Raw genomic sequence first — 27,687 nt, forward strand, 5'->3', positions numbered from 1 at the left:
AAAGGGGAAAAAGAAGTGTGTGGTAATCATAGGGGCATTTGTCTTCTTAGTATAATAGGAAAAGTTTATGGTAGTATAATAGGAAAAGTGTATGGTAGGATACTTATTGACAGAGTTAGAGAAAGAACAGAGGAATTAGTTGGAGAAGAACAGGGAGGCTTTAGGAAGGGAAGAGGTTGTGTAGATCAGATATTCATTCTTAGATCTTTAGTGGAAAAGTTTCTAGAGAAGGGAAAGAAGTTGTATGCGGCTTTCATGGATTTGGAGACTTGGATGGGTGACCGCCTGGGAACACCAGATGCTGTTGGCATCCCTACGTCAAGTGGGGTTGGTGGAAGATTAGTGCCCCTCCCTGTAAAACAATTAACTCTAAGCCCTTGACCACCCTGTATGGGATACATGGTGTCTGGCAATGAATGAATGAATGAATGAATATGACAGGGTGGATAGACAAGGATTGTGGAAAGTATTGAGAATATATGGAGTAGATGGGAAATTGTTGAATGCTGTGAAGAGTATATACGATGGTGCTAAGGCTGCAGTGCGTGTGGATGGTGAACTAAGTGAATTTTTCTCTTTGAAGGTTGGGTTGAAACAGGGATGTGTCATGTCTCCATGGTTGTTCAATCTGTACATGGATAGGGTAATAAAAGAGGTACAAGGTAGGGTAGTGGATGTTGGAGTGGCCTTGGTGAGAGAGGATAGTGTTTGAAAACTCCCTGTACTGTTGTTTGCAGATGATACCGTGTTGTTGAGTGAAGATGAAGGGGAGCTGCAAGGCTTGGTGGATGAGTTTGGGAGAGTGTGTAAGAAACAGAATTTAAAGGTGAATGTAGGGAAGAATAAAGTGATGGTCTTTGAGAGAGGTGAAGTCAGTGAATGTACAGTGAGGTTGGATGGTGAGGAATTGGAAAATGCGAGTACGTTTAAGTACTTGGGCAGTGTGATGAGTAAGGATGGAGGTTTGGAGGGTGAAGTGCTTGAAAGGGTACAGCAGGGAGGAAAGGTTGCTGGTTCTTTGAAAGCAGTAATAAGAAACAGGGAAGTGAGCATGGAAGTGAAAAAGTTACTAAATGACAGTATTGTGATACCAACTCTAACGTATGGAAGTGAAGCTTGGACGTTGTTGGAAGGACACAAGTCAAGAGTGAGAGCAGTGGAAATGAGTTATTTAAGAGGAGCCTGTGGAGTCACATGGAGAGTCAGGCTGACGAATGAGGATATAAAGGAGTGTTGTGGTGTGGATGTGGATGTGATAGGAAGCGTTTTGAGGAGCACACTGAGGTGGTTTGGCATTGTGGAGAGGATGGAGGGTGAAAGACTGACAAAGAGAGTGTATGTGAGTGAGGTGGAGGGGGGAAGAGGGAGGGGGAGGCCGAGGATGAGATGGAGGGATGGGGTGGAGAGGTATATGAGAGGGGGGTGTGAGTTGGGACCAGGGCAGCAAAATGGCGGGGGACAGGGTGACGTGGAGGCGATTTGTTTGTGGCCACCCCAAATGGGATTGAGGCGTCTGGCAATAGATAGATAGATTTCTAGTCACTCCCTCCCCTTCCATAAAATCCCTTTCTTTAGTGAAAACCATTTTGAAACATTTGTTCATTATTTCCACTTGCATTGCTGCATATTTATAGACCTCTCCTACTTTTAGTTTGGTGATTCTTTCCTTTTGCTTCAATTTATTTGGGTTCTTCCTTACACTTGTCTATTATACCTTTTTCAAAGTTCCTTTCTTCATGTCTACGTATTCTTTTATATTCATTTCTAGTTCTTCTATATTCCTCCTTTGTTCTATTATTACCTCTCTTTCTCCAGTTGTTCCATGCCATGTTCCTCTCTTTTTTTGCTGTCATACACCTTCGGTTAAACCAATCCTTCCTGATTTCTTTCCCATTTACTCTTGGAACGTTTTTTCTACTCCTGAATTGTAGAGGTCTAGAGAGATACCCCACTTCCTCTGTATCTCTCTTGCTTCTCTGAATTTTCTCCAATTTGCATTTTCAAAATATTTCCTCAATCCTGTAAAGTTTGTTTTCCCAAAGGTGTATCTTCCCTGCCTATAAAGCTCATCTCCTGGCACCACGTTCCCTCTTATTATCTGGAACTCAGTGACCACATGATCACTTTTTCCTATAGGTCACGGATATTTCAAAGATTCAGTTACGTCAGGTTCTTTGGTTAGCAGTAAATCTAGTCTTGCTGGTGTGTCCTTACCTCTGAATCTTGTCTCTTCTTTGACCCATTGGGTCATTACACTATTCATTGCCATATTTAACAATATAGTGCCCCACGAATCTTTACTGCCTTCTGAGTCCCATTCCTCCCAGTTCACCTCTTTACAATTAAAATCACCCATCAGAATTATGTTGTTACTTTCGTCAGTCACTTTCTGCAGATAACTTTACCACATCTGACAGCATCTCCAGGTGTTCATCGTCATTCCATGCGGTCTTTCTTGCCATTCTCTCCAGTTTCTAGTTTCATATTTATCGCATCAGCCTTACCCTTTCCCAGTTCCTCATTTTCCACATTGATGTTGTTCTTCACTGTTATCATCACCCCTCCTCCAGTTTTTCTTTTCTGTCTCTTCTCCGCAGTTTGTATTTACCATCTCCCATATGGATATCAATATCCTCTCTTAACTTGGTCTCTACAAAACACATAATATACAGTATATCTGGTTCATGTACCCTCCAGTAATCGTTGATTTCTAACCTTGCCGATATTAAACCATCACCATTAGTATATGCCACTGTCCAACTTTTTCGTTGTGCTTTATTTCCTCTTCGCTCGCTCTCCTCGTCAGTACCACTTCCTTAACCCGTCACGTCCCAACCGATTTTCCGCCACTGACCCCCCAGTCCCGACCAATTTTGGGAAAAATTTTTTTTTGGCTCAAACCTCCGCTTTTGGTGAGAAATATCGAAAATTCATAGAGAAATCGCTCACCTGAGGTTTAAAACACTCGATACAGATAGCACTACTCCTTACTTTACCGGGTTTTCTATCAGGCTGACTCCAAAGAAAACGAGTTCTGTGGGAGGGTAACTATTCCACGTCACTCATAAACAGTATTTATTTATTTGGTACGAATTTATATGTAGTACGAGAGTATATTGGTTTTCAAACAGTAATATAGGCAATATAAGCATTGTTTCACTCTCTAACACATCACCATTCCTGACCTTCTTTGGCGACATTACCTGATCATCATTTCTGACTGTTTCTTCCTCTAATGCTACGTAAACTTTGTCCTCCACATTGTCATCGATTGGGGAATCACTCTGGCCCTGAATGTCTTTATTGGCCAGGTCACTGGTAACAGGTGAATTGCCGAGACAATGGCGTGCAGGGGGGGGGGAGGGGAGGTTATGCGGTGTAAGGCATTCCCCTGCCTGGCATCTTGTAGAGGAATAGAGGAAGGTGTCCCGTATATACGTACCAAAAATCACGCACAAAAATCTAAAATTGTGCAAATTATGAACCGTGCAATTGCGCAACGTACCAGTACGTTGACGGCTCTAGCTGTGACAGAATGTTGTGACGTACCCATACGTCAGTGGGATGCCTCGGGTTAATTTCTGATGCATAACTCTCCAATAGAACACTGTCTTCTCTTCCTCCATTCTCTGTTCATTTTTTGCCTTTGCTTCCTTTACTGGCTCCTTTATCTTAGCTCTTTCTTCCTCATTTGCATCTCTCCTTATCCAAACATTCTTGAACTCCTTTTCTGATAATTTCCATGTTCTGTTGATTGTGTGTGTGTGTGTGTGTGTGTGTGTGTGTGTGTGTGTATGTGTGTGTGTGTGTGTGTGTGTGTGTGTGTGTGTGTGTCTCTGTCTGTCTGTCTGTCTGTGTTTGTTTTGGTCTCTCGTCATGTCTTTATCTTCATATGTCTGTGTACTTGTATTATACAGTATACGGTATGTCATTGTCTTGTATATAGGTAGACTGGATAAATATCTTTTTCCATTGACATCTGTGAAGGTTTCATCTATTCCCCATTATTTTTCATTGGCATTTTTAGTTTGTGTTTGTGTGTTTGTTTATAAGGTTGTACCTTTATACAATATATACTGTGGAGGATAGCAAGTAGGTTTAGAGGGTGAGAGGTGTGAATATTGAGGGTAGAGTTGCAAGAGACAGAACGAAAATGACATGGGACGAGGTTGTAGAGTATAACCTCAGAGATAAGACTGAATAGAGAGGCTGCTAGAGATCATGCAGCATGAGAACCATCATTAAGTGGCCAGGGCCAGTGCATAAAAGCAGGTTGGAGACTTTATAAACAAACAAATGAATGAATGAACATTGTGGCCCCGGCAAGTGACCCCATGGGACTGCTGGCTGAAGGTGCCCTTCTGTGGTCTACCATCCTCCAATTTGTGGAGAGGGAGGGAGCTGAGAGATGTTTGTATAAGTGGACAGCAGAATTATTGTACAGGTACTGGGTTATATTGGTGCCACCACATGACGTTGTCCCATGCCTGTATCTCTGGTGCTGAATGAGATTATGTGGTGTTAGCCTGAATAAGATGTCTTTTTGTATCCTTGTCTGAAAACTTTATTATTTTTTCAGTGAGTCTCCAATGGCACCTCCACTTTGAGTTTGTGACAAGCATTGCAAAAATTGATGAACCTCGGGAAGGCGAAGATCAGGTAGAATGGCGAGCACCGAGTAGCTTAGACATAGAGACAATGGTGTGGGACTTGCCTATCACTATACTACCCACTACACCAAGTCAGGTAGCTCAGGCTGTCTGTATGCCTGCCCAGCATGTATTACCACTTTAGTTTATATACTATACTGTCTGCTTCCCTCTTCCCTAAAGTGGGACTGCCAGAGAAATGCAGCTTCAGCCTGCAGTCCACCGGGTTCATGTTTCAGATGAACCAGGGGCTACAACCACTACCACTGCCATCCAGTTTTTACATCCCTCCACAATTTTTATAGTCTGCAATTTTATATAATTTTGTGGGTTTGGGTAGTATATATTCAGATGTTGTTGTGGTCCAAGGCACATCTGAAATCTGGACCCTTTAGACTGAAGGCATAAGTTACCCTTCTAGTCACTGTACCAGTAGTTTAATTTCAGTCATTGTTGTGGCCCCAGGCTCATCTGAACATGAACCCAGTGGATTGTAGGTTTAAGTTGCCCTTCACCTGCAGTCAGTCATCCTCCCTTAGGGGGATAGTGAGGGCGATGAGGGACATTTGTATAAATGGGCAGTGGAGCCTACCAGTCATGTTGATGCCACTGGAAGAAGGCATCCACGTGCCGATAACCCAGATTATTTTCTAGGCTCGGTGGTCAGATCATGTGAGAATCGGTAATTTATTTTTTGTATAACACTTTTCTATTGAACCCCTGTATTTATAATGAACTGGTCACTTGTTCTGTTTAATGTTAAGGGTGGTGTGTAGTGGAGCAAAGGCAGCCTGATTGGGGCCTCTCCTTCCAGGATGAAGGCATCTGGCTATAGATAGATAGATAGAGATAAATAGATAAACATTCATATTGTACTCATTTATTTATAACAAACTGTGGGATTGGTCTTTTAAACTTGTATGATCAGATTATTATTATTATTACAGTATTATTGTTGTATTATGGTGGATGTTTAGTTTTATGTCTGTCTATCTGTATCAAACAGTATGTATTTGTCTACCTGTATCTACCAGTATGTATCTATCCAGATGCCATAATCTGGAGAGGTTGGCTATAGATAAATTGCCTCCACATCACTTGCTCCTTTGCCATCAGGCTGTCCTCTTAAAACTACATACCCCTCTCTCATAAGCCTCACTACCCCATCTCTCTACATTATCCTTGGTTTCCCTCTTCCCCCATCCACCTCATTCACATACACTCCTGTTCAATCTCTCAGTCTCCTTTCTTTCCAATTGGCCACTCCACCTTACTCACATTCTTCAAGTCAGTTTTTTTCTCTCATTCTTTCTAAATGGCCACTCAGTTGAAACCCATGCACATTCATTATTGTACAATAAAAAGTATTTTGATTGGGGGACACAAGGATGAGGTGGAGGGAATGGGATGGAGAGGTATATGAATGAAGGTAATGCAAGTTGGAGGGAGTGCAGCCTGATGGTAGATGACAGTAACATGGAGACAGGTTGTGGCCACCCCCTTCAGGGTGAAGGTTTCCGTGTATAGATTGGTACTGTAAATAGATTATGTCTGGGGGAGATCAAGGCTGAGGTGGTGGAGTACCAGTGAGTGAAAGTGGTGTGAGTTGGGGGGAGGCTAGCCTGATGGCAGAGGGCAGGGTGAAATGGAAGTAGTTTGTTTGCAGTCATGCCTTTGGAGATTAAGACATCTGTCAATAATATGTACATATATTTTGGCCAACTTAGATATACTGTACATAAATTTTGACTGGGTGTCTGTGCAGGTAAATTGATTTGATATACTATGTAAATTTACTTGTTGTAGGTCCATTTGTCATTTGTTATGGGATTCACCAGTTTTTAAAAAATTAATAAAGACCTGCAGTACAATTTTATATGTTCCAATAATATTCTGGTCATTCCTTACCACTGATAATCATTTTTCTCTTTTCATGGTTTTGGCCATTTGCAGATGAGTAAACCATCACAGAATACAATAGTTTAAGGTATATTTTGGAATTACTTAACATAATGTGTTGTTAAATAATCCAAAAATACACTTCATCATCATCATCCAGACTTAAAAGCTAACCAAAGACTGTCAATTGAAGGGAATTTTAAACAAGGAGAATCTAGTCTGGTAATATTTTAGATTACCACAAATGGATTTTGGGGAGCTACATAAATTATGTGGGAACCAGTATTAGATGAGTTTTCATTATTTGTGGGTGTGTCCATTCCTTATCACTTGTGTAAAACAAGGGATGACACCATGGGTATGACAGTTACCATGGACCCAGTACATAGATGCAGATCCAGGAGTTTTGGCCATTAAAGTAATGACAATTTAACACCTACATTCTCCAGGCCAATTGAGATGTTTGATATTTTAATATACTGTATATTTATTCCCTTCAGTATGATGTAGTTTTGTATTTTAGTCTTGTCACTGCAAGATGATTGTTCAGTATTCAGCTAAATGGAGACTTTAAACTGAAAGGGTTAGATATAGCCTCCATCAACATCTTTCTCAACAGGTGGCTGTTCTGTGCTGAATAAAATTGTCTATAAAGCAGGAACAAAACAGAAAAAGGTGTCATCATACTGAAGGAGTTAACAATGGAACTGAGAACAAGAAACTGTATACATGGAGATGCTTTGTTTCCTATTTGTGTGGGAGAAATTATGTAACAGTCAGGAAAAGATGCAATACTGTATAGAGTTTTCCTTGAATATGTGGCAGAGTTCAGGAGGTTGTTCTCTGACTAATTTTGAGTAAGATATGCTGTTCGTCTAGTGGACTGTATGCTTAAGTTGATCTCTTGCAGTCCAGCATCCTCCTTCTGGGGGACAGGGAGAGAGTCAAGGGACATTTGCATAACCAGACAGTTGGGCTGCCTGATTATATCAGTCACCACATGAAGGTTTTCTTTTTAGCAGTTCTAAATACAATAACTCATCATCATCATCATCGTGACCTCTTTTAACACAACAGTGGTGTGAGGAATCCAGAGAACAAGAAAAAAACTGACAGAAGGAGAACTATCAACAGGATGCCCAGTGAAATGGGCCACACACCTCTGACTCACCAAGGTATTCAAGCCTGTGGAATCACATTGAATGTTAAATCATACAACTATTATCAATTTTTACTGTTTTATTACATAACCAAATGTAACATGTAATGACTTAAAATAGATGTAAAGTAACCATTTTATGTACACTAATTACACTGTGTAGCAGCTTCAGCCTAGGCTGGACCTCCTCGCTGAAATGGTAAATAGTGAAGGATTAGGAATTACGTAATTATTAGTTCTGATTACTCTTCAAACAAATTTATGATCATCATCATCATTATCATCATCATCCAGACCTCTCTTCCCACTTAAAAGATGGAGTGAGGTAGGGTACAAAAAAAAAAAAAAAAAAAAAAAAAAAAAAAAAATGTAGAAGAACTAGCAAAAGTCTGTCTAGTGAAATGGGCCACACTCATTTACTGTGAGGGGAAAAAAAAGTGAACAGGAAGACAATGACACAGAAAGCACGGAAACTCATTCATACTTCCTCTTAACATTTATATACAGTACTCAGTCTTTACAGTAAAGTGTTCCCTGTGGTACTTGTATGGTATCTGCCATTCTTCTAACACCTCTGCTTGCTTTAATACTATATGGGAAATAAGCTGTGAAAGAATGAAAAGCTGCCAAGTTAAGGTGAACAAACACTTCTGTGTACTCCATGTTGTGTGTACAGTATATACTGTACTTTTTCTCTTCCTCAGTGATGCACTCTCTCTGGTGTTTATATTGTACTATCACGAGAATTAGTTTCTTTACCCCTCTGGCAAGAGCGGAGTCTACATCCCGGCTGGAGACGGGCCATTCGAACATTAGTCGGTCCATAGTAGTCAGTCAATGCTTCGTGGGATTTGGTGGGGCATTCTTGCCACAATATTACCCTCATCTCACACCGCCATAAACAACATGGAATTAGTTACTGTTTGTAAAGTGATTCCCACATACGTTTCTTTCAGTGTATGTGTTACTGTTTATGTGTATTTCTCGATATCGTTCTAGGTCCCCTTTCAACACATTTTTGGTCTGATACTTGAAAGCAGACTGTCTTAGGCGTCATACTTTCGAACCACGAAGCTTATTTCACAGTGGGAGTGGTTAACAAGTGGATGATATAAGAGCATCCTTTAAACTTTGTTACAAGTATTCATGCCAGCGTGAAAGATGCTGAGTCCAAGTGAGTGAACGACTCTGTCGTATTGACGCATATCTGACTATTGTGAACCGTCTGTGTTCATTCGCCTGGTCCGTCTCCAACCGTGACTTCGACCTCGTTATCGTCGGGGGTAAAGAAACTAATACTCATGATAGTACCTGCCATTCCTCCAGCACCTCAGGTTCCTTATCATTACTGGATACCTCACCACCACCACCACCTCTCCACCTCTAGTAATACCTCTACAGCAGATTTAAGGTCAGCACACATCATCTAGTTCCATTTCTTTCTCAGTCTACCTCTATGCCAAGTCTCTTGTACAGTAATAGCTCTCGTACAGGAATATAGCTATTCTTACAGTCTAGTCATGCTCCATTAGCAAAGGGCTGGTGTAGATGGTAAGCTGCTAGGTGCCATCAAGAGTTTTTATGATGGTAGTGGAGCATGTGTATGGGTTAATGGGTATCTAAGTGAATGGTTCACGATCAGTGTGGGAGTGCGACAAGGTTGTGTGATGTCTCCATGGCTGTTCAATATAAATATGGATGGGGTGATGATAGAAATAAAAACACGAGTAATGGAGAGAGGGATGACAATGCTAATGAATGGTGATGGATGGAATATCTCAAATTTGTTGTATGCTGATGATGCAGTACTGCTTGCACATTCTGGGCAAGAACTTGGAAGGCTAGTGCAGAGATTTGCTGATGTCTGTGAGCATTGTGCTTTGAGAGTATATGCAGAAAACAGTAAAGTGATGATTATTAAGAGAGACGGTGACTCCCACTGCGATGTTACAGTGAATGGAGAACGACTGGAATTGGTGAGAGAGTTCAAATACCTGGGTACAATGACAGAAAAGAGAGAAAAATGTGCAAAAGAAGTTGAAAGCAGAGTGACACAAGGAAGGAGAGTAGCTGGTGCAATGAAGGCCTTGACAAGAAACAGAGGCTTGAGTGTTGCAGCTGCACGAGGCTTACATGAAGGAGTGTTAATGCCAACTTTAACATATGGATGTGAGACTATGGTGTGGCATGAAAATGAAAAGTCAAGAGTAAGAGCAGTGGAGATGGGACTGCTGAGGAATGTATGTAGAGTACAAAGGGTGGATAGGATACAAAATAATGTAATTCGAGAAAGATGTGGAGTGAGGAAGTCTGTGGACACCAGAATCAAAGAGAGTGTACTGAGATGGTATGGTCATGTGGAGAGAATGGATAACAATAGAGTGGTGAAAAAGGCATATCTGGGTGACTCTGAAGGAGGGGGGAGGCAGGGAAGGCCAAGGAGAAAGTGGAGAGATATGGTGGATGAATGTGTGAGGAAGAGAGGTTTGCATGTCAGTAAGGACAGGGAACTGACAAGAGATCGAGCTGGCTGGGTGAATGTTGTGAGAAGTGCATGATCAGGGATCTGGCACCCCTTTTTAACGTGCCAGCGTCTGGACTGATTCTATCGGATACGTTTATGTGAAGTTACAAAACATGGTGAATGTTTTTGGCGTATCCGATAGAGCCAGGATTCAGGAGGCTTGACTATGAGTGAATGGAAATGTGGCCCATTGGACTGGGCAGATTTGGGCTGTCTGGACAATGCTACTCCTCACCCTGCCCTAGGGTGGGAAAGGACGCCCAGATGACGATGATCCTCTTATGTTTATATACTCACTCTCCTTTGTGATGCATTCCCTGCAGTACTTGTGTGGTATCTGCCATTCCTCTAACACTTTTGGTTGTTTTCCTACTATACAGGAAATATACTGCGAAAGGATGAGACTGTATAGCCAGACACTGCCTTAATCCCGTAAGGGATGGCCACAGAATCGCCTCCATATCACCCTGTCCCCTGCCATTACATTGCCCTTCTCCAAACATGCACCCCCCTCTCATATACCTCTCCACTCCATCCCTTCATCTCATCCTTGGTCTCCATCTTCCTATACCCACCTCAACCTCACTCACATACACTCTCCTCATTGGTCTCTCATTCACCACCCTCTCCCTGTGGCCAAACCACCTCAGTATATTTCTCCTGGTGCATTCTGTCACATCCACACCACAACGCACCCTCACTTCCTCATTTGTCGTTCTGTCTCTCTATATAACTCACCATACTCTTCTCTAAGAACCAATTTCCACTGCTCTCACTCTTGACATGTGTCCTTCCAACCAGGTCTAAGGCTCAAATTCCATACATCAGAACTGGTATTACAATACTATCATAGTGACTTTTTTTTACTGCCATGCTCACTCCCCTATTTCTTATCACTGCTTTCAAAGAACAAGCTACCTTTCTTTCCTGCTGTACACTTTCAAGCACTTCATCCTCTCAACTTCCATCCTTACTCATCACACTACTTAAATGCACTCACATTCTACATTTCCTCACCATCCTTCCTCACTGTGCATTCAGTGACTTCATTTCTCACAAAGACCACAACTTCACTCTTCCCTACATTCACCTTTAGATTCCGTTTCTTACAAACTCTTCCCAACTCATTAACTAATCCTTGCAGCTCTCCTTCATCTTCACTGAACAATATAGTATCATCTGCAAACAACAGTAGAGGAAGTTTCCAAACACTGCCTTCTCTCATCAGGGCCATTCCAACATCCTCTGCCCTACCTTGTATCCTTTTTAACTCCATCCATATACAGACTGAGCAACCATGGAGTCATGATATATATCCCTGTTTCAATCCAACATTCAGATAAAGTAATTCACTCGCTTCACCATCCACACGCACTACAGCCCCATTGCCCTCATACATACTCTTTATGGCATTCAGCAGCTTCCCATTTACTCCACATATTCTTAATATTTGCCATATTCCTTGTCTATCCATTGTCATATGCTTTCTCCAAATCCATGAAGGCTGCATACAATCTCTTTCACTTCTCTAGAAATTTTTTCACAAAACACCTTGGGATGAATATCTCGTCTAAACAACCCCTTCCCTTCCTGAAACCTCCCTATTCTTCTCCAACTAATTCCTCTGTTATTTCCCTCAGTCAGTAGGTATTCTACCACCCATTTCCTATTACACTAAGAAGGCAAATGCCCCTATGAATACCACACACTTCTTTTCCCCTTTTCCTTTGCACAATTTTGCAAGTTAGAAATAAGTAATCTTATAGGGAAAATTACTTATGAGTCTGTCATCTTTGAAAAGTTGCCCTCCTTACCCCCAAACTTCCATCAAACTGGTTGTCAATGAACACTAACAACCTAGAAAAGAAATTAGTAAAGCATATTTAATGGAAATGAACTATACTGCAAGATTCTTACCTGACTCTGACTGACAACACTGAATGGACCGGGAGGGGATAGGAGTCCGGGACAATCCGGCTATTTATTTTTGCCCATGATCACCATGTTAGGTCGAAGACATTTAGGCCATACCTAACCTAACCTAATCTACATTTTGGCTGTAAGGCAATTCAGCCATTTGCCACTTTAGGCTGCTACAGCCGAACTGGTTTATGGCAGAAATGACCGTGATGCGAGGGGAGGGGTTTCGAGGCTTGAGGCAGACTAGAGTCTCTCAACATGAAGCGAGTGTGCAACTGTCTCATGCTGCCACCTCTGTGCTGCTTCCTCCTCATCAACCTCCCTCAGGAACCCCTCAAAGGTCAGTGCGGAGGCAACAGAAGCAGTGTCGTTGTCGCCCCCAGTTGCCTCTGTGTCATCGTAAGTGGGTAATTCGTTAAGCTTACCAAACAGGCGCGGCTTTTCCATAGTTCCCATTGAGATGAGTCTTTTACAGGTTACTTATTATTCCTAGATAACCACAGCTACTGGGCATTTTTATCAACTTATCTCTGAAAGCTATAAATGAGGACTTTGAATGTGTGATACACTGATGCCTCCAGTCAGTGGTGGTTGGTAAACAGCACAGCCAGTTGGAGAGATTGTTCATAAACACTGCTGATAGTGGCCTACCAGCTTCCTTGAATACCCCAATTTTGTTTTCTTCCACTCACTCTTGCAGTCAATACAGCAGTTAAAATCTGTGTTACATATGTACCAATTTTACTTGAGATCGTGAGTTTGTTATTTTACATAGAATCACGGTGCCCTTCAAGTGAAGATATATGCTGTGTGATTAATTCTTTACCAGATGGATGCAGGCTTTCCTTATTTTCTATTGAAATAAATCTTTCACAGATTGCATTTTATTATTCCTGGATTACCCCCAGCTACTGGGTATATTTATAAACATAACTCTGAAAGCTATAAATGAGGATTTAGACTGTGTGATACACTGATGCATCCAGTCGGTGCAGTGGTTGGTAAACAACTGACATTGCAAACTGTTGCATGATGTTGCTGTGTATTATGAATTCGCTGTTTAGAAATGTGCAATTTAGGAGATTCCACTGCACATTCTGCTACTCTCACTCCCCCATGATTCAGCATTTCACCTCACAATCCATCAGTTCCTGGGGCTTTCCCCATTTTGACATTCTTCATTGCTTCCATTATTTCCATCCCACTGATTTCTTCCTCCCTTCTCACCTCCCTCCTTCTCCTAGCCATTCCCCAGCCACTTATACTTGCATTACTTTCATTCTCTGTGTTTAACAGCTCCTTAAAGTGTTCTATCTGCTTTTTCTCCCTTCTCCACTATCAGTCTACCATTTTTATTTTTCACTCCCTTACTACTTTATCACCCTGTTTGACACCCTTTACCTCCTTCCAGAACATTTTCCTACATTTCCTCCATTTTACACTCAAATTCCATCCAAATTCCTAATCCACTCTCTTCTAACTCTGTCTACTAATGTTTTCACCTCTCTCTTCCTCTACATATTACTCTCTCTTCCATATCTTAACTTTCTCCATGTCTCTGGTTCCTGTCCACTCACTATATGCTTTCTTCTTTGGCACTCCAGCTTGTCTCACCTCTTCATTTCACCTTACTGTTCCTTGCACCCCCTTTCATCTTCTCTTCACCCCACACACCACCTCGCATGCTGCACAGATTTCTTCCGTGAATATCTTGCACACGCTTTCCACCTCCCTCATCTGCTCCAAATCATATGTACCCAACTGCTCCTCCACTTGTCTCTTATATTCTGCCTTTCTTCCCTCCTTGTATGGACTGCTTCCTCCTGTCCTTCCTTCTATTCATACATTGCACATGAACCTTGATTTTCACCACCACCAAGTGGTGGTCAGAAAGTCCACTTCCCCAGCCTCTGTATGCTCTTGCATCCATCACATACCTTCTCATTCTCTCATCCATACACACATAATCAATCACTGCCTTCTGTTCACAAACTCTTTCCCAAGTTATGGTGAAAACTACAATGTGTACTCCATATTACATCTATATACTCAATCTCCAGGGAGATGCATTCCTTGCACAAATCTACTTTTTTTTTCTTTTTGTAAGGTACAGTATCTGCCATTCCCCTAATATCTATTGTTTCTTCAGCACTGTGTGGAAAAAAAGGGTGCAAAAGAAAAAAAATTACTGCCAAGTTCAGGTGAACGAAATATGACATGTACTCCATCTTACATTTATATACTCAATCTCCTCCTCACTGATGCGTTCCCTACGGTACTTGTGTGGTATCTGCCATTCCTCCAACACCTCTGGTTGCTTATCACTGCTGGGTGCACCACCACCACTGGGCATGGCTGTGGCTGCAGCTGCCTGGGGGGTTCCACGTACTGGGGAAATATCATCATCATCTTAATCCTACTCCCGTACATATCATCATCATCATGCTTATCATTATCATCATGATCCTATCTCTACTTCCTTCAGGTATATATCATCATTATGACCTCTTTTTCCCACCAAAGTATGGAGTGAGGCAGAGTTTAAAAAAATAAATAAAAAATAACATGGCAGCAGGAGTACTATCAACAGCATGCTGAGTGTACAGGGCCAGACACATTCATTCACTCACCATTTAAGCCTATGGAATCTCACAGGCACAAAGGTAAAAATAATGTCAGTTTACTTACCTAGTTCAATGAGTCCTCCTTTCCGGAACTTGATAAGAGGGATGTGTGGCTTCACTGCCTGTGGAAATTAGCAACATCATCATCATTATAATAACTACCACTGTCATCATTATCACCATTACAACTACTGACCTCTTTCCCACTCAAGGATGGGGTGAGGTAGGATCCACAAAGCATGGAAAAAGTGTGCATAATATTGCAGAGGGACATTTACAATTATAATATACCTGTTTATATTTTTGTTTTAGTGAGGAAGAAGGAATCAAAGGCTGAGCCCACAAATACAGTTCCTTCCAAGATAATAACAAAAACAATACAAGAAAAGAGCCAAATTCAAGATCCGTTAATTTCAAGATGCCTGGACACACTGTGTTTGAAAGACTGGAGATCATAGGAAGTAGGAAAAACAGACAGAAGGAGACAGTTCCAGAGTTGACCTGTTGCATAAATGAAGGACTGGGAGTAACAATTAACTCTTGCATTAGAGAGCTGGACAGAAAAGGGATGAGAGTTTGTTGCTAGACGGATGCTACGCGCCCATCATAGAGGTGGAGGGATGCAAGCAGACAGTTCAGAGGAGCAGCGACCATTGAAGTAGCGACTGAAAAGAGATGAAGAGGCAACAGTGCGGCAAAGAGACAGAGGTTGAAGGAAGCCAGTAAGAGGAGGAGAGTTAATGAGACGAAAAGCCTCTGACTCAATCTATTGAGAAGAACTGTATGGGGGGAGCCTCCCCACACATGAGAGTTGTACTCTAAATGGCAGAATAAAACCCGTGTATAAAGTCAACAACTGTGCAGGGGTAAAGAAGGCACAGAGTCGGCTTAGCACACCTACTCTCTTGGAAGCAGATTTTACAAGAGATGCAATATGATCTTCCCAAGATAAGTCCCGAGTGAATGAAACCCCAAGCATGTTCAAGGATGATGCAGGATTGAGCTGGATATTATTATACATTAGTGGGTTGGGAGGAGGCTGCAGCATGGGCCGAACAGGGTGGTATTCCCGAGGGGAATGGGAATGCTGGTGATAGGGAGAGCTGGAGCTCCTGTTTTGCTAGCTATCTAACCATCCCCCTTTGCTGACCTTTTCAGCATGACAGTAACATGGACAGTAGACGAGCATACTCTCCCAAACATTTCCTCTAACTATCTTATGCACTACACCACATGCACTTTACATTTCACACAACGTATCCCACTATGTTGCAGGGGTTGGTGACAGCAAGGGCATGCGGCCAGACAACTTCGCCCCCGCTACCTAGTGCCGGACTTCTGACAGTAAGCGTGACAGGGGTTCTGCCGGCATAGATCATGGGTCCGGGGCAAGATGAGGCTCGAGCCTATGCTAGAGGGTACAGGGCATTGCGGTTCCCAGGCTGCCACTTCCGCCCAATAGAGAGGGGCCTGAACCTGGGAGTAGCGCCCCAGGGGGCTGCCCTATCAGCGGGTGTATAACGGCGGGAAAGTTGCAGTGCCAAGGCGCGCTTGGAGGGTGTCCCTGCAGCTGTCCTGGCAGGGTGCCCCGAGGCCACTACCACAGCCACTGGTAAGCTGGTGGGCTAGGGGTCCCAGATCCATTGCCTGGACCTGGGTCTGTGCAGTGAGTGGGGCCTGTGGTATGTTTCAAAGGAAGCCTAAGGACAGTAAATCACCCAGGGGGATGAGGGTAGGTTCATGGAATGTGGGCAGTTTGAGGGGAAGAGCAGGGGAAGTCGTTGAGGCATTCAGTAGGAGGTGGGTGGATGAGATGTGTTTGCAGGAAGTCCGGTACAGGGGTGGATCAGCCAGAAAGATTGTTGGGAAGGACTGTTACTATAAGTTGTTTTGGCAGGGGGGGACAGATGGATATGGGGGTGTTGGTGTGATGGTTGCGGAGAAATGGATGGAATATGTTATGAATGTTATGAGAGTAGGCGATAGGATATTGGTAGTGAAAATTCTATTCGGTAGAAAGATACCTGCAATTATATCAACATATGCTCCACAGGCAGGATTGGATGAAGCAGAGAAAGATAGATTTTCGGTTGATTTAATACGTGTAGTAGGTGGTATGCGGGATGCTGAGATAGTGGTTTTGGAGGGGACTTAAATGGTCATGTAGGTGAAGCAGCACAAGGTTATGAAGGATGTTCTGGTGTCAACATCTTTTTCCATATGAAGTTGTAGTATCACACATTTTACATAATAATTTTTAAAGCTGTTTAGTCATAATTAACAGTGTGTAATGAAGTGTGAATGATGAACAACCAAATATCATTTCGCTGTTAGCTGTGGTATAGGAAGAAGGTGGATGGCAGACCACAAGGGCCACCCTGTTTCAATTATAAAAAGAAGGTTAGGAGAAGTGAAAAGATATCTGAATAAGTGCGTAAGCGTAAAGTCCTGGGGAACCATTTATTATGTTGGTATGTGTGAATGTACTTAATACCATTTTATAGAGGTGTATAATGTGCTAGTAGAGTTGTCATTTATCTCTACTTTTTGCATAAGCCCAGAGTATATGTAATGCTTGGCACCTCACTTTTTAGCTGACCTAAGCACCGCGCCCTAGTCGGCACGGTGAGCGTTCAGCGTCAGAACCCGTTTTACAGTTATAAAGGGAGGTGGTGTCGCTCCTACATATCTCTCGGGTCGCAGTTATATTATTCTGTACCCAGTAAAGAGAGATTTAATCTGCTCATTTCTGTCACCTTACGCTACCACTTAATAACAGACCAGCTTCCACCTTCTCGTGGCAGAGGACCTTTTGGTGGGGAAGTGTCGGGCAGTGACGGCGAGTAGCTGACGTGTACTACAGACAGTGTCGTCGATCCAACACGGTGGTCTAGTTATACTTACAGCAGAACACTTAATATGTAGTCAACTGCTACTCCATAACGGCTACACTAAATTGGTGGCCAGCAGTGCGACGATACATTTTAATGGTGCTAGCGGTGGCTCGATATTTAGTGCTAGCCGTGTACCGATACATTAAATTGGTGCTCAGTGCTGGGATACGATACGTGCTAAAGGGCTTTATGCTGTGAACCAGTAACCCTTGCAATCGCTCGTTCCTGAAGGTGAAACAGAAAATCTTACTCTACTGTTGTAAAGGGACTAATTACTCGTGAGTTAAGTGGAGCAGATAAACTGGAGTGGTGAATATTAATTCCTCCCATTATTCTGCCAGTGCGAGATTCCTATCTTAAGCACAAACTGGCAGTTATCTCGCCCTGTGGTGTGCGAGATATCTCCATCTTCAAACGCAAACTGGCAAGAATCTCGCTCTCGTGTGCGAGAGGCGAGATAACGAGAGTTCAAGCCAGTGCGGTGAGGAGTGGGTCAACTAGCGAGCGACTTCTGGCAACTCCAGAGGCGCGGACGGCCGCAGCGAGCCGAGGGAGAGCGAGAGCGGGCGTATGTGGTGCCACGATCGTATGTGGTGCGTCGAGTGGCGTCACTGCCTGGCGTGCTGCTAACTCCCACAGCGAGCGTGTGCTGCATGGTTCGAGGAGTCTGATGGAGTGTGGAACGTGGAATGTGGAACATCATCCTGGACTTTCATATCTAGGTAGCATCCATGCATTAGTAATCCACACACACACACTTGAATCAACACACGTTAGTTAGTTGATGAGTGGAAATAAAGGTTTCTCAGAATTCCCTTGAAATAAATATACTTTCTGTGTATTGTATATATGTTCCATTCTCTGTCACTTACCATAACTATCCTTTTTTATGTCAGTTTATCTTCCTGTAACTGGGAGTAACTATCCTTTTTATGTCAGTTTATCTTCCTGTAACTGGGAGGGGAATATTACTGACAAGGTTGGATGGATACAGTGAAGTGGGGACGTAGAATTAGGGAAATAGAGATTAATCCCACTAGACTCAGAATTTTATGAGTGGGTTGATACATCAAATAAAAGTGCTCAGACATATTAAATGAGTGAAGGACATATTGAGGATCAAGGTGATGAGGATATTTCTGAAGGACAGGATGAGGATTTGAACGTGTTACATTTGCGTTCTGGTCATACTTATTCAACAGTCCCAGAGCAATCAGTTAGATCCAAAATGGCCACTAGTCTTGCTAATGAGGGTAATCCTAGTGAGGAGACTGTGAAAGCTGAGACTACAACAGTACCTTTGGTCACTCAGGATATGCAAAATCCAGTCATTAGTGATAGTACTACAACCACTCACATACCTGTGTATACTTCTGATGTTTTTAGTACACCACAAGGTTCTGGACAGAATTTATTTTCTGTTCTTTCTTCAAATGCATGGGGTATAAACACAGATTGTATTGGCATGCAAACCCAGAATCTTAATCAATGGGGCATGAATACTAATACTGGCATGCAATTCCAGGGCCCTTATCCAAATACCTGGGGCATGACTAACAATATGGGCGTGCAAAGTCAGACTAACCCTCCTCCTTTGTGGCAGATACCTGTACCTAATCTGGCTACTGATATAGTACAGCAGCATCCTAACTGTACTGAAAGTCAGGCTTTGGCGAAGGCAGGCATATGCTATGCAGAAGCTAGCAAAGCCTTGCAAACTTCAGGCTGGAGAGATACAGCTACTAGTTCTCCACAGCAAAGGACCAAGGCTGTTAAGCCAGAGGTGAAAAGATGGTGTGTCATACATGGGCACTGTCCTCATGAAACGGACTGTTGCCCCTTTGTCATTGAAAAGAGGAAGAAACTAGGGAACCCAGCTAGTTCGGGGGAAGCTCAGGGCCGCGCGCAAAAGTAATTAAAATAGTACAATCCACCGATGCGTGTGTGGCAGCTATTACTAAGGTGGACTTATTATCTATTCCTTGGATCATAGGGAAAGGCCAAGTGTCCCTGATCGTAGATACAGGGGCATGTACAAACATTTTCTAGTAAAGCGCTGGAAAGACTTAAAGGTGAATTGCCTCTAACAAACTGGACATTATCACCACCTGATGTAATGTTGACAGGTGTGACAGGGAGTAGAATGAAGATTGTAAGCCAGGTGCCGTTGACATTGAGGGCAGATAAACGATCTCCTGTGTTACGTGCTACGTTATGTGGTTGAGGATTTTCCTCTGTCAGCTGATGGGCTGTTAGGCTTTGAGTCTATTTCCTTTAACGGGAAAGAGTTTGTAGGCCTTAATCCCTCAGCAACACAAACTGGAACTGGCATCCAATCAGGAGCCGTCCAACCAGTTGTGACCCCGACAAGTGAAGCGTCAAGGGAGTCCCCGGATGCACACGAAGCCGAGGGTATGGACTGGAAGAAAGTCAGGGCTATAGTGAGTGGTAATCACCACTTACCCAGTCAAACTGTCTGTAAAATTCCTGTCCGAGTACCTGACGTGTCGGTGGGAACTGATGTAGCATGCTTAACTGAGACTGTGAAACATAAGGCATTGTCGCTGGAATCGACTCTGACTAGCGTTGGCCAAGACCAGAAGACGCCCCTCTTCATTGCAAATATGAGTGGTGGCGCAGTTAAGCTCAGAGATGGTTTATATAGGCGACTTGATGTGCTATGGTGCCCCCATAAAGGAAGTCGACGACGTGCCGGTGATCTCTCCTGTAGTTACATCTCAAGCAACGACTCAGTCGGAACCCATACGTCTGGCTAAGGAAAAACAGCTGGAGCAATACGTGAAGGTCACGGATAATGTAGACCATAAAACACGACTCCTAGCCCTCCTTAGAGAATTTTCCGACGTAGTAGCACTTCCAGGAGAAGCGCTGGGTAGGACGGATAGGGTGAAGCATCATATTGGTTTGTGCCCTGGTACAAATCCAGTTTATGTGCCCGCATACCGTCTACCGCACAGCCAAAGGGAAGCAGTGGAATGCACCACTCTTTCTAGTGCCTAAGAAGGACGGTGGTGTGAGACCTGTTGTGGATTTTCAGCAAGTGAACAAACAGTACCGGATCGTTACCCGATTCCGCATTTTGCGAGACTTACTTCAATCATTAGGTAAGGGAAATACTGTGTTTACTTGTCTGGATCTAGTGTCAAGGTATTGGCAGGTGGAGCTGACCGAAGAGTCGCGTCCCATTACTGCTTTCAGCACTCACTGTGGGCACTTTGAATTTCTCCGGATGCCTTTTGGACTGAGTAATGCTCCTTTAACATTTCAGCGGATGATAAACCAATTGTTTGGCGAGATGTTAGGGCAAGACGTCTTAGCGTATCTAGATGACCTATTTTCCTACACCACAGAACGAGGATCAGATAAGATCGTTCCTAGGCCTCACTGGCTTTTATAGGAGTTTTGTCCACAGGTATGCCATCATAGCATCACCTTTAACAACGCTACTTAAGAAGGACGCTGCATGGAAATGGAGACCCTCGGAAGAGAAAAGCTTCAACGAGCTCAAACAAGCCATGTCAGAAACACCCGTATTAGCGTTTCCTGATTATACTCACCCTTTCTGTCTGTGCACGGACGCCTCAGGTCTGGGTCTGGGAGCGGTGTTACAGCAGAAGGATGAGCAAGGTAAGACACATACCATAGCGTATGCTAGTAGGGCATTAAGACCCCCAGAGAAGAACTATTCGACGACACATTTGGAGACATTAGCAGTCGTGTGGGCGTTAGGACATTTCCGGGATATTATCTTTGGCTACCGGATAATTGTTTAAACTGACCATGGACCCATACGCGACTTGTTTAAAGGAAAAAAACTTGCACGGTAAGGTTGCGCGTTGGTTTGGCAAGGTAATGGAGTTTGATCCAGAGGTCAGATATTTATCAGGCCGTCAAAATGTTGTAGCCGACGCGTTGAGTAGAAACATTGCTGCTACCAAGCCGAGGATGTTGCTCTTGCTGAGTATTCCTCAGACACGGTAAAAGCGGAACAACGTGGTTGTTCCTGCTACCTTACAGCAAGCCGTGCTATAGTTAGTTCATGACGTACCTCAAGCGGGTCATCCCGGTCGCGATAGATGCATACGTGAGGCGAGAAAGAAATACTATTGGCCGACCATGAGGAAGGACATAGAAGCCCACGTCAGTCAATGCGTCAAATGCGCGGAAATACGAGGAATGACGGGACTTCCGACTCCCATCTTAGAGTATCCTCTACCGGAAAAACCCTGGGATACAGTCTCCATTGATCTCTTAGCGTTGCCGAGAAGTCGTCAAGGTTCAAGTTATGTACTGGTGGCAGTGGACCATTTCTCACGATTCACTGTTTTAGCACCTTTACAGACGAAAACTTCAGAGGAGGTGGCGCACGCTTTTGTGACTTCAGTGATTTGTCCATACTCTACACCTAAGGTATTGCTCAGTGATAATGGCAGTGAATTTCGTAACCAGGTTGTACAAGAAATCTGTCGTATGTATGGAGTAAAGCAAGTTTTTGTAACGCCTTACAGTCCTAAGAGCAATGGCCTGGTGGAGAGAACAAACAGGAAGATACTGGAAGTCTTGAGACCAGTAACCTCAAATCAGGAGGATAACTGGGAAGACTGGTTACCACGTAGCGGCGACCATCAACTCCTCAGAAAATTCATCAACTGGGAAGTCTCCTCATTATATCCTTTATGAAGAAGAGAAAGTGTTACCCTACGATTTGTTGGCTGGACCTCCTACTCCAGTAGACAACGAAGAAGACTACGCAAAGGTACAGTTGTTGAAATTCCAACTTATACACATGAAGTACGGAAAAGATTAAAAGCCTTAAGAGCGGAGATGATGGCGAAACAACACAAAGGTAGTCAAGAAAAGACGTTACAGGCAGGCCAGAAGGTCATAATCCACAACCCTGAGAGAATTTCCAAGCTCAGACCTAAGTTCCGCGGACCATATACCGTTGTGGAACGAGTATGTGGAAATACTTATAGAATAAAGGATGAAGCTAATGGAACTCAGGAGGCAGTATATGCTGATAGGATCAAACTAGTAAGTCAAGAGCTAGGCCTATCGTCTGATGTGTTGTGCCCTCTGTCTTCGTCGCAGTCTATGTCGTCATCCGTACCTGTCCCTAACCAAGAGTATCGCAGCAAGCTACGATCCCACAACAAGAGTGATTAAGGGAGTATCTACTCTTGCAGAAAAAAATGTGGCTGTGGCTCAAACTCCTCGTGCGTTGCTTGGGGTGGACCTATGGAACGACATCGGACATGGACACGACTGCGTTAATGCCAGGAGCACTGAAGAGCCCACTTGGAGAAGTCGTGGTAGTGGAAGATGCAGTATGCGTCTACTATCCAATGGAAGGCTATCTCCAAACGCCAGATATTGTCAAGGAGGTCTCCAAGGGCTTGTCGAATCTCAGACAGCAACTATTGGAAGTGGGAAAGATGTTTAATCGAAACCCACGATTGACAAACTCCGACACTGAAGCTTTGTTGAGCTTCAGACTAGGCATATAGACAGGCTCACCGACAGGCTCACTAACTTGCATGTAGCTTTACCTAACGTACACTCTGATTCCATGCACGTACTAAGAGAGGACGTGGATAACTCTTTGGTATGGCATTAGATAAGGATGTAGTGCAATTGGGTAGACAGATGCATGACTTGACACTGGCCGCTAAAGCCAATAATAGATTAATCATGCATGTGTATAAACAGTTAGATGAGTTCACTAACAAAGCTAACAAGATAAACAGGACTACCAACCATCTAGTAGAGCTTGTGAACAATATCTAAATTAATCTACTAACCCTTGCTAACTTGGTGTTATTCACTGAGTACTTACATGCTCTCGACGAGTCAACCACTGCTTTGGAGAAGCATGCAGCCAATATGGTGGACGGCTTAATCGATGCAAGTTTGAACAGGGTTAATGCTTTATTGCTGCCTACTAATATAGTAACAAATGCACCTGATATAGCGATGTGGAAGCATGGACTTATGCCACTCTTTGATCTGAGTCAGCTGGAATATTATTACCCATTGTTAGAGGCCCAGTTGACCCATGAAGGCATCCTTATACTGGTACCTATGAGGAATGCTGTAATATACCAGGCATGGCGGTTCATTACCTTCCCTTTTGCTACTGCTAATAATACACGTTGTTATTGAAGAGGGTCCAGAGGTGCTAGTTGTCTCAGATGACAAGAAATATGTAGCAGAAACGACTGTAGATGAATTTGAGAAGTGTAAGGCCTCATTTCTTGATCTCCATGTATGTCCTACTTTGCATTTTGTCTTCGTACCATTAAAGGTAGAGGAGCGTAAGAGGGCCTTGTTGAACACAAATACTTCCTCTGCTCTGCAACGTTGCACCTTCCAACCCATTCAATTGAAGTCAGTTTTCCATGCTCATATTCATGCGAAACAGTACTTTTACTTTTCTGAGACAGAGGATGTAACTGTGATTTGTGCCTCACAGAATCAATTCCTTACAGTAAAGGGGTACTATGTTGCACCTGATTTTTGTGAGTTACACAGTAAAGAGATAGCAGTTCTGCCTGGTAAGCATCATCTAGCTTTGACAGTGAACTTCTCATCCCAGTTACGACCCTTTTTACCTTCATTCAATGTTACTTCTTGAATGTGAACAGGCTGTCTCATGTATTAAAGGAGCTTACCTTCCTCTCCCACCTGAACAGGACTGATTTAGAGCCTTATGTACTGTCCTATCTTCCTTCATACCTTTCTCGTTCCTATTTTGGTCCTGGCGTTGGTCTTCTACTTATTGTGGTCTTGTTCTGTGTTTGTGGTTTAGGCTACTATTTAAGGCGCCAATTAAGGAACCCACTGATACCACGTGTCCGTACTCGAGGATTGCAAGTGGATGTTCCTGAATAATTAGCTACCCTACACTCTGGTTAGGCTACACGGTAGTTAGGACAACAATGTCGACGAGGACGTCTATGGTGTGGCCGAGCGATGTTCTGGTGTCAACATCTTTTTCCATATGTAGTTGTAGTATCACACATTTTACATAATAATTTTTAAAGCTGTTTAGTCATAATTAACAGTGTGTAATGAAGTGTGAATGATGAACAACCAAATATCATTTCGCTGTTAGCTGTGGTATACTGCAGGAAGAAGGTGGATGGCAGACCACAAGGGCCACCCTGTTTCAATTATAAAAAGAAGGTTAGGAGAAGTGAAAAGATATCTGAATAAGTGCGTAAGCGTAAAGCCCTGGGGAACCATTTATTATGTTGGTATATGTGAATGTACTTAATACCATTTTATAGAGGTGTATAATGTGCTAGTAGAGTTGTCATTTATCTCTACTTTTTGCATAAGCCCAGAGTATATGTAATGCTTGGCACCTCACTTTTTAGCTGACCTAAGCACCGCGCCCTAGTCGGCACGGTGAGCGTTCAGCGTCAGAACCCGTTTTACAGTTATAAAGGGAGGTGGTGTCGCTCCTACATATCTCTCGGGTCGCAGTTATATTATTCTGTACCCAGTAAAGAGAGATTTAATCTGCTCATTTCTGTCACCTTACGCTACCACTTAATAACAGACCAGCTTCCACCTTCTCGTGGCAGAGGACCTTTTGGTGGGGAAGTGTCGGGCAGTGACGGCGAGTAGCTGACGTGTACTACAGACAGTGTCGTCGATCCAACACGGTGGTCTAGTTATACTTACAGCAGAACACTTAATATGTAGTCAACTGCTACTCCATAACGGCTACACTAAATTGGTGGCCAGCAGTGCGACGATACATTTTATTGGTGCTAGCAGTGGCACGATATTTAGTGCTAGCCGTGTACCGATACAAGGAGTACATGGGGGATGTGTGTATGGTATAAGGAATGCAGAAGGGGAAAGGATACTTGAGTCTGGGGAGGCAACAGACATGATTGTGTGCAACATATATTTTAGGAAAAGAAAGAGTAGGTTAATTACGTATGAGTCTGGGGGAAATAGTAGTCAGATACTGTAGATTATTTTCTGGTTAGGAGGGCTGACAGGAGGTTAGTGTGGGATGTTAAAGTTATAGGAAGTGAGGAGTGGGTGCAGCAGCACAAACTATTGATTTGTGATATGGTGCTTAACGAATGAGTGACGAAAAAGAGGACTTATGTACCTAGGAGGAAAATATGGAAGCTGAAAAACCAAGTAGTAAGGGATGCCTTCTATAGCGACATGAGGAGAGTGGTGGCTGAGCAGGGAGCCATCGACAGAGGTGTTAATGAACAGTACAGAGCCGTCAAGAACAATCTCTTGAGAGTTACAGATGTAACATGCCATTGGACAAGAGGACCACCAAGACATAAAGTTACTTGGTGGTGGGATGAGGGTGTAGAAGCTGCAGTTAAGGAGAAAAGAAGGCTTTTCCGAGAATGGAAGAAGGGTGGTAACAAGAAGGAATACTTGGCTGCCAAGCGTAGGGCTAGAAGAGAGATATACAGGGCGAAGTCTGAGTCACAGAGACTTTTACTTGATAAGCTAAATCGTGGAGAAAGGAAAAATATGATATTAAAAGGTGGCAAATCAGATGAAGAGGGATAATCGGGATATTAAAGGTGAGCAGTGTGTGAAGAATGATGAAGGAAGGGTAGTGGTGAACAGCGAGGATATTAAAGATGCATGGAGAGAGCATTATAGCCGGTTGTTGAATGAGGAGTTTGACTGGGACAGGGAAGGTTTGGAGCCAGCAGATCCAGTGTTTGTCCCTTGGCCTTTGATTGACGCTGCTACTGTGAGTGAGGCAATAGGCAGGATGCAGGTAGGGAAGGCAGCAGGTGTGTCTGGGTTGACTGCCAAAATGTTGAAGGCCTCAGGAGATACAGGGGTGAGGTTAGTCACTGACCTGATAAATATGATTATTTATGAGTGTGTTGTCCCAGATGATTGGTTGAAGAGTGTAATTATAAATGTGTATAAAGGGAAGGGTGATGTCCTGGAAAGAGGAAATTATAGAGGTATAAAGCTTTTAGATCAGATAATGAAGGTAATGGAGTGTTTTAGAAGGCATGATTAGAGAAAGAGTGAATATTGATGAGATGCAGTTTGGGTTTATGCCAGGTAGGGGGACCACTGATGCCATATTCATTGTTCGACAGCTCCAAGAAAAATATATTGGAAGGAGAAGGGATCTGTATTTTGTTTTTGTTGACTTGGAAAAGCCCTTTGACAGAGTCCCTAGAGAGGTGGTGAAGTGGGCAATGAGAAAGTTTGACTTGAAGGAGTGGCTAGTTAGGGTGGTTATGGCTATGTATGTGGGTGCTCACATCCAGGTAAGAGTGAATGGAGATTTGAGTGATGAGTTTTCTGTGAATGTTGGTGTGCATCAGGGGTCAGTTTTAAGTCCCATGTTGTTTATCATGGTACTTGAAGCCCTCTCACGTGCCTTTAGAAACGGACTCCTGTGGGAGATGTTTTATGCTGATGATTTGGTGCTGATTGCAGAGAACAAAAAGGGAGGTGGAGGAACGGTTTAGGAAGTGGAGAGATGGTATGGGACACAAAGGATTAAGGGTAAATGCATATAAAACAAAAGTGATGATATCTAGGGCTGGTGGCGGTACTGTCAAAGACGAGGGAGAGTGGCCATGTGCAGTTTGCCACATTCCATCTTGTGTGGTGTTTGTGATAAATGGGTGCACAAGAGATGTAGTGGTATCAGTGGTAGACTGCGAGACAATGCTGATTTTATGTGTATGGCTTGTCAGGGAGAGCAGGTGGTGATTGTCAGGCTTGAAAGGATTGAACTTGCTGGTGAATCTCTTGAGTGTGTGGAAGAGTTTTGTTATTTGGGAGACATGCTGTGTGCTGGAGGTGGGGCTGGAGCTAGCTCTATGGCTAGGGTGAGGAGTGGTTGGAAGAAGTTCAAGGAGCTCTTGCCTCTCCTGACATTGAGAAGACTCTCCCTACGTGCTATGGGGTCTTTGTATGCAGCATGTGTTATGAGTGTAATGCTGTATGGTAGTGAGACCTGGGCAGTAAATGA

The 27,687-nt window shown here is 43.3% G+C and overlaps 2 protein-coding genes across 2 annotated transcripts in view; one reads left to right on the top strand and one right to left on the bottom strand.

Annotated features, from left to right (window-relative positions):
• LOC145394561 (RAB6A-GEF complex partner protein 2) overlaps positions 1-6,525 on the top strand; it is an 80,208-nt gene extending 73,683 nt beyond the window's left edge. Inside the window, exon 10 of the mRNA XM_080268402.1 lies at positions 4,580-6,525. Within this exon, the coding sequence (XP_080124528.1) occupies positions 4,580-4,794 (215 nt within the window). The 3' untranslated portion in view covers positions 4,795-6,525. The remainder of the gene's footprint in view (positions 1-4,579) is intronic.
• A 1,225-nt stretch (positions 6,526-7,750) lies between these two features.
• LOC145394563 (alpha-ketoglutarate dehydrogenase component 4) overlaps positions 7,751-27,687 on the bottom strand; it is a 28,989-nt gene continuing 9,052 nt past the window's right edge. The window contains exons 2-4 of the mRNA XM_080268404.1: positions 14,840-14,897; positions 14,385-14,539; positions 7,751-7,898 (exon numbers count right to left, since the gene is read on the bottom strand). Of these exons, the coding sequence (XP_080124530.1) occupies positions 7,881-7,898; positions 14,385-14,539; positions 14,840-14,897 (231 nt within the window). The 3' untranslated portion in view covers positions 7,751-7,880. The remainder of the gene's footprint in view (positions 7,899-14,384; positions 14,540-14,839; positions 14,898-27,687) is intronic.

Source organism: Coenobita brevimanus, chromosome 27, assembly GCF_032717465.1.
Source record: "Coenobita brevimanus isolate Jiangsu-jjx chromosome 27, ASM3271746v2, whole genome shotgun sequence".
NCBI lineage: Eukaryota > Metazoa > Arthropoda > Malacostraca > Decapoda > Coenobitidae > Coenobita > Coenobita brevimanus.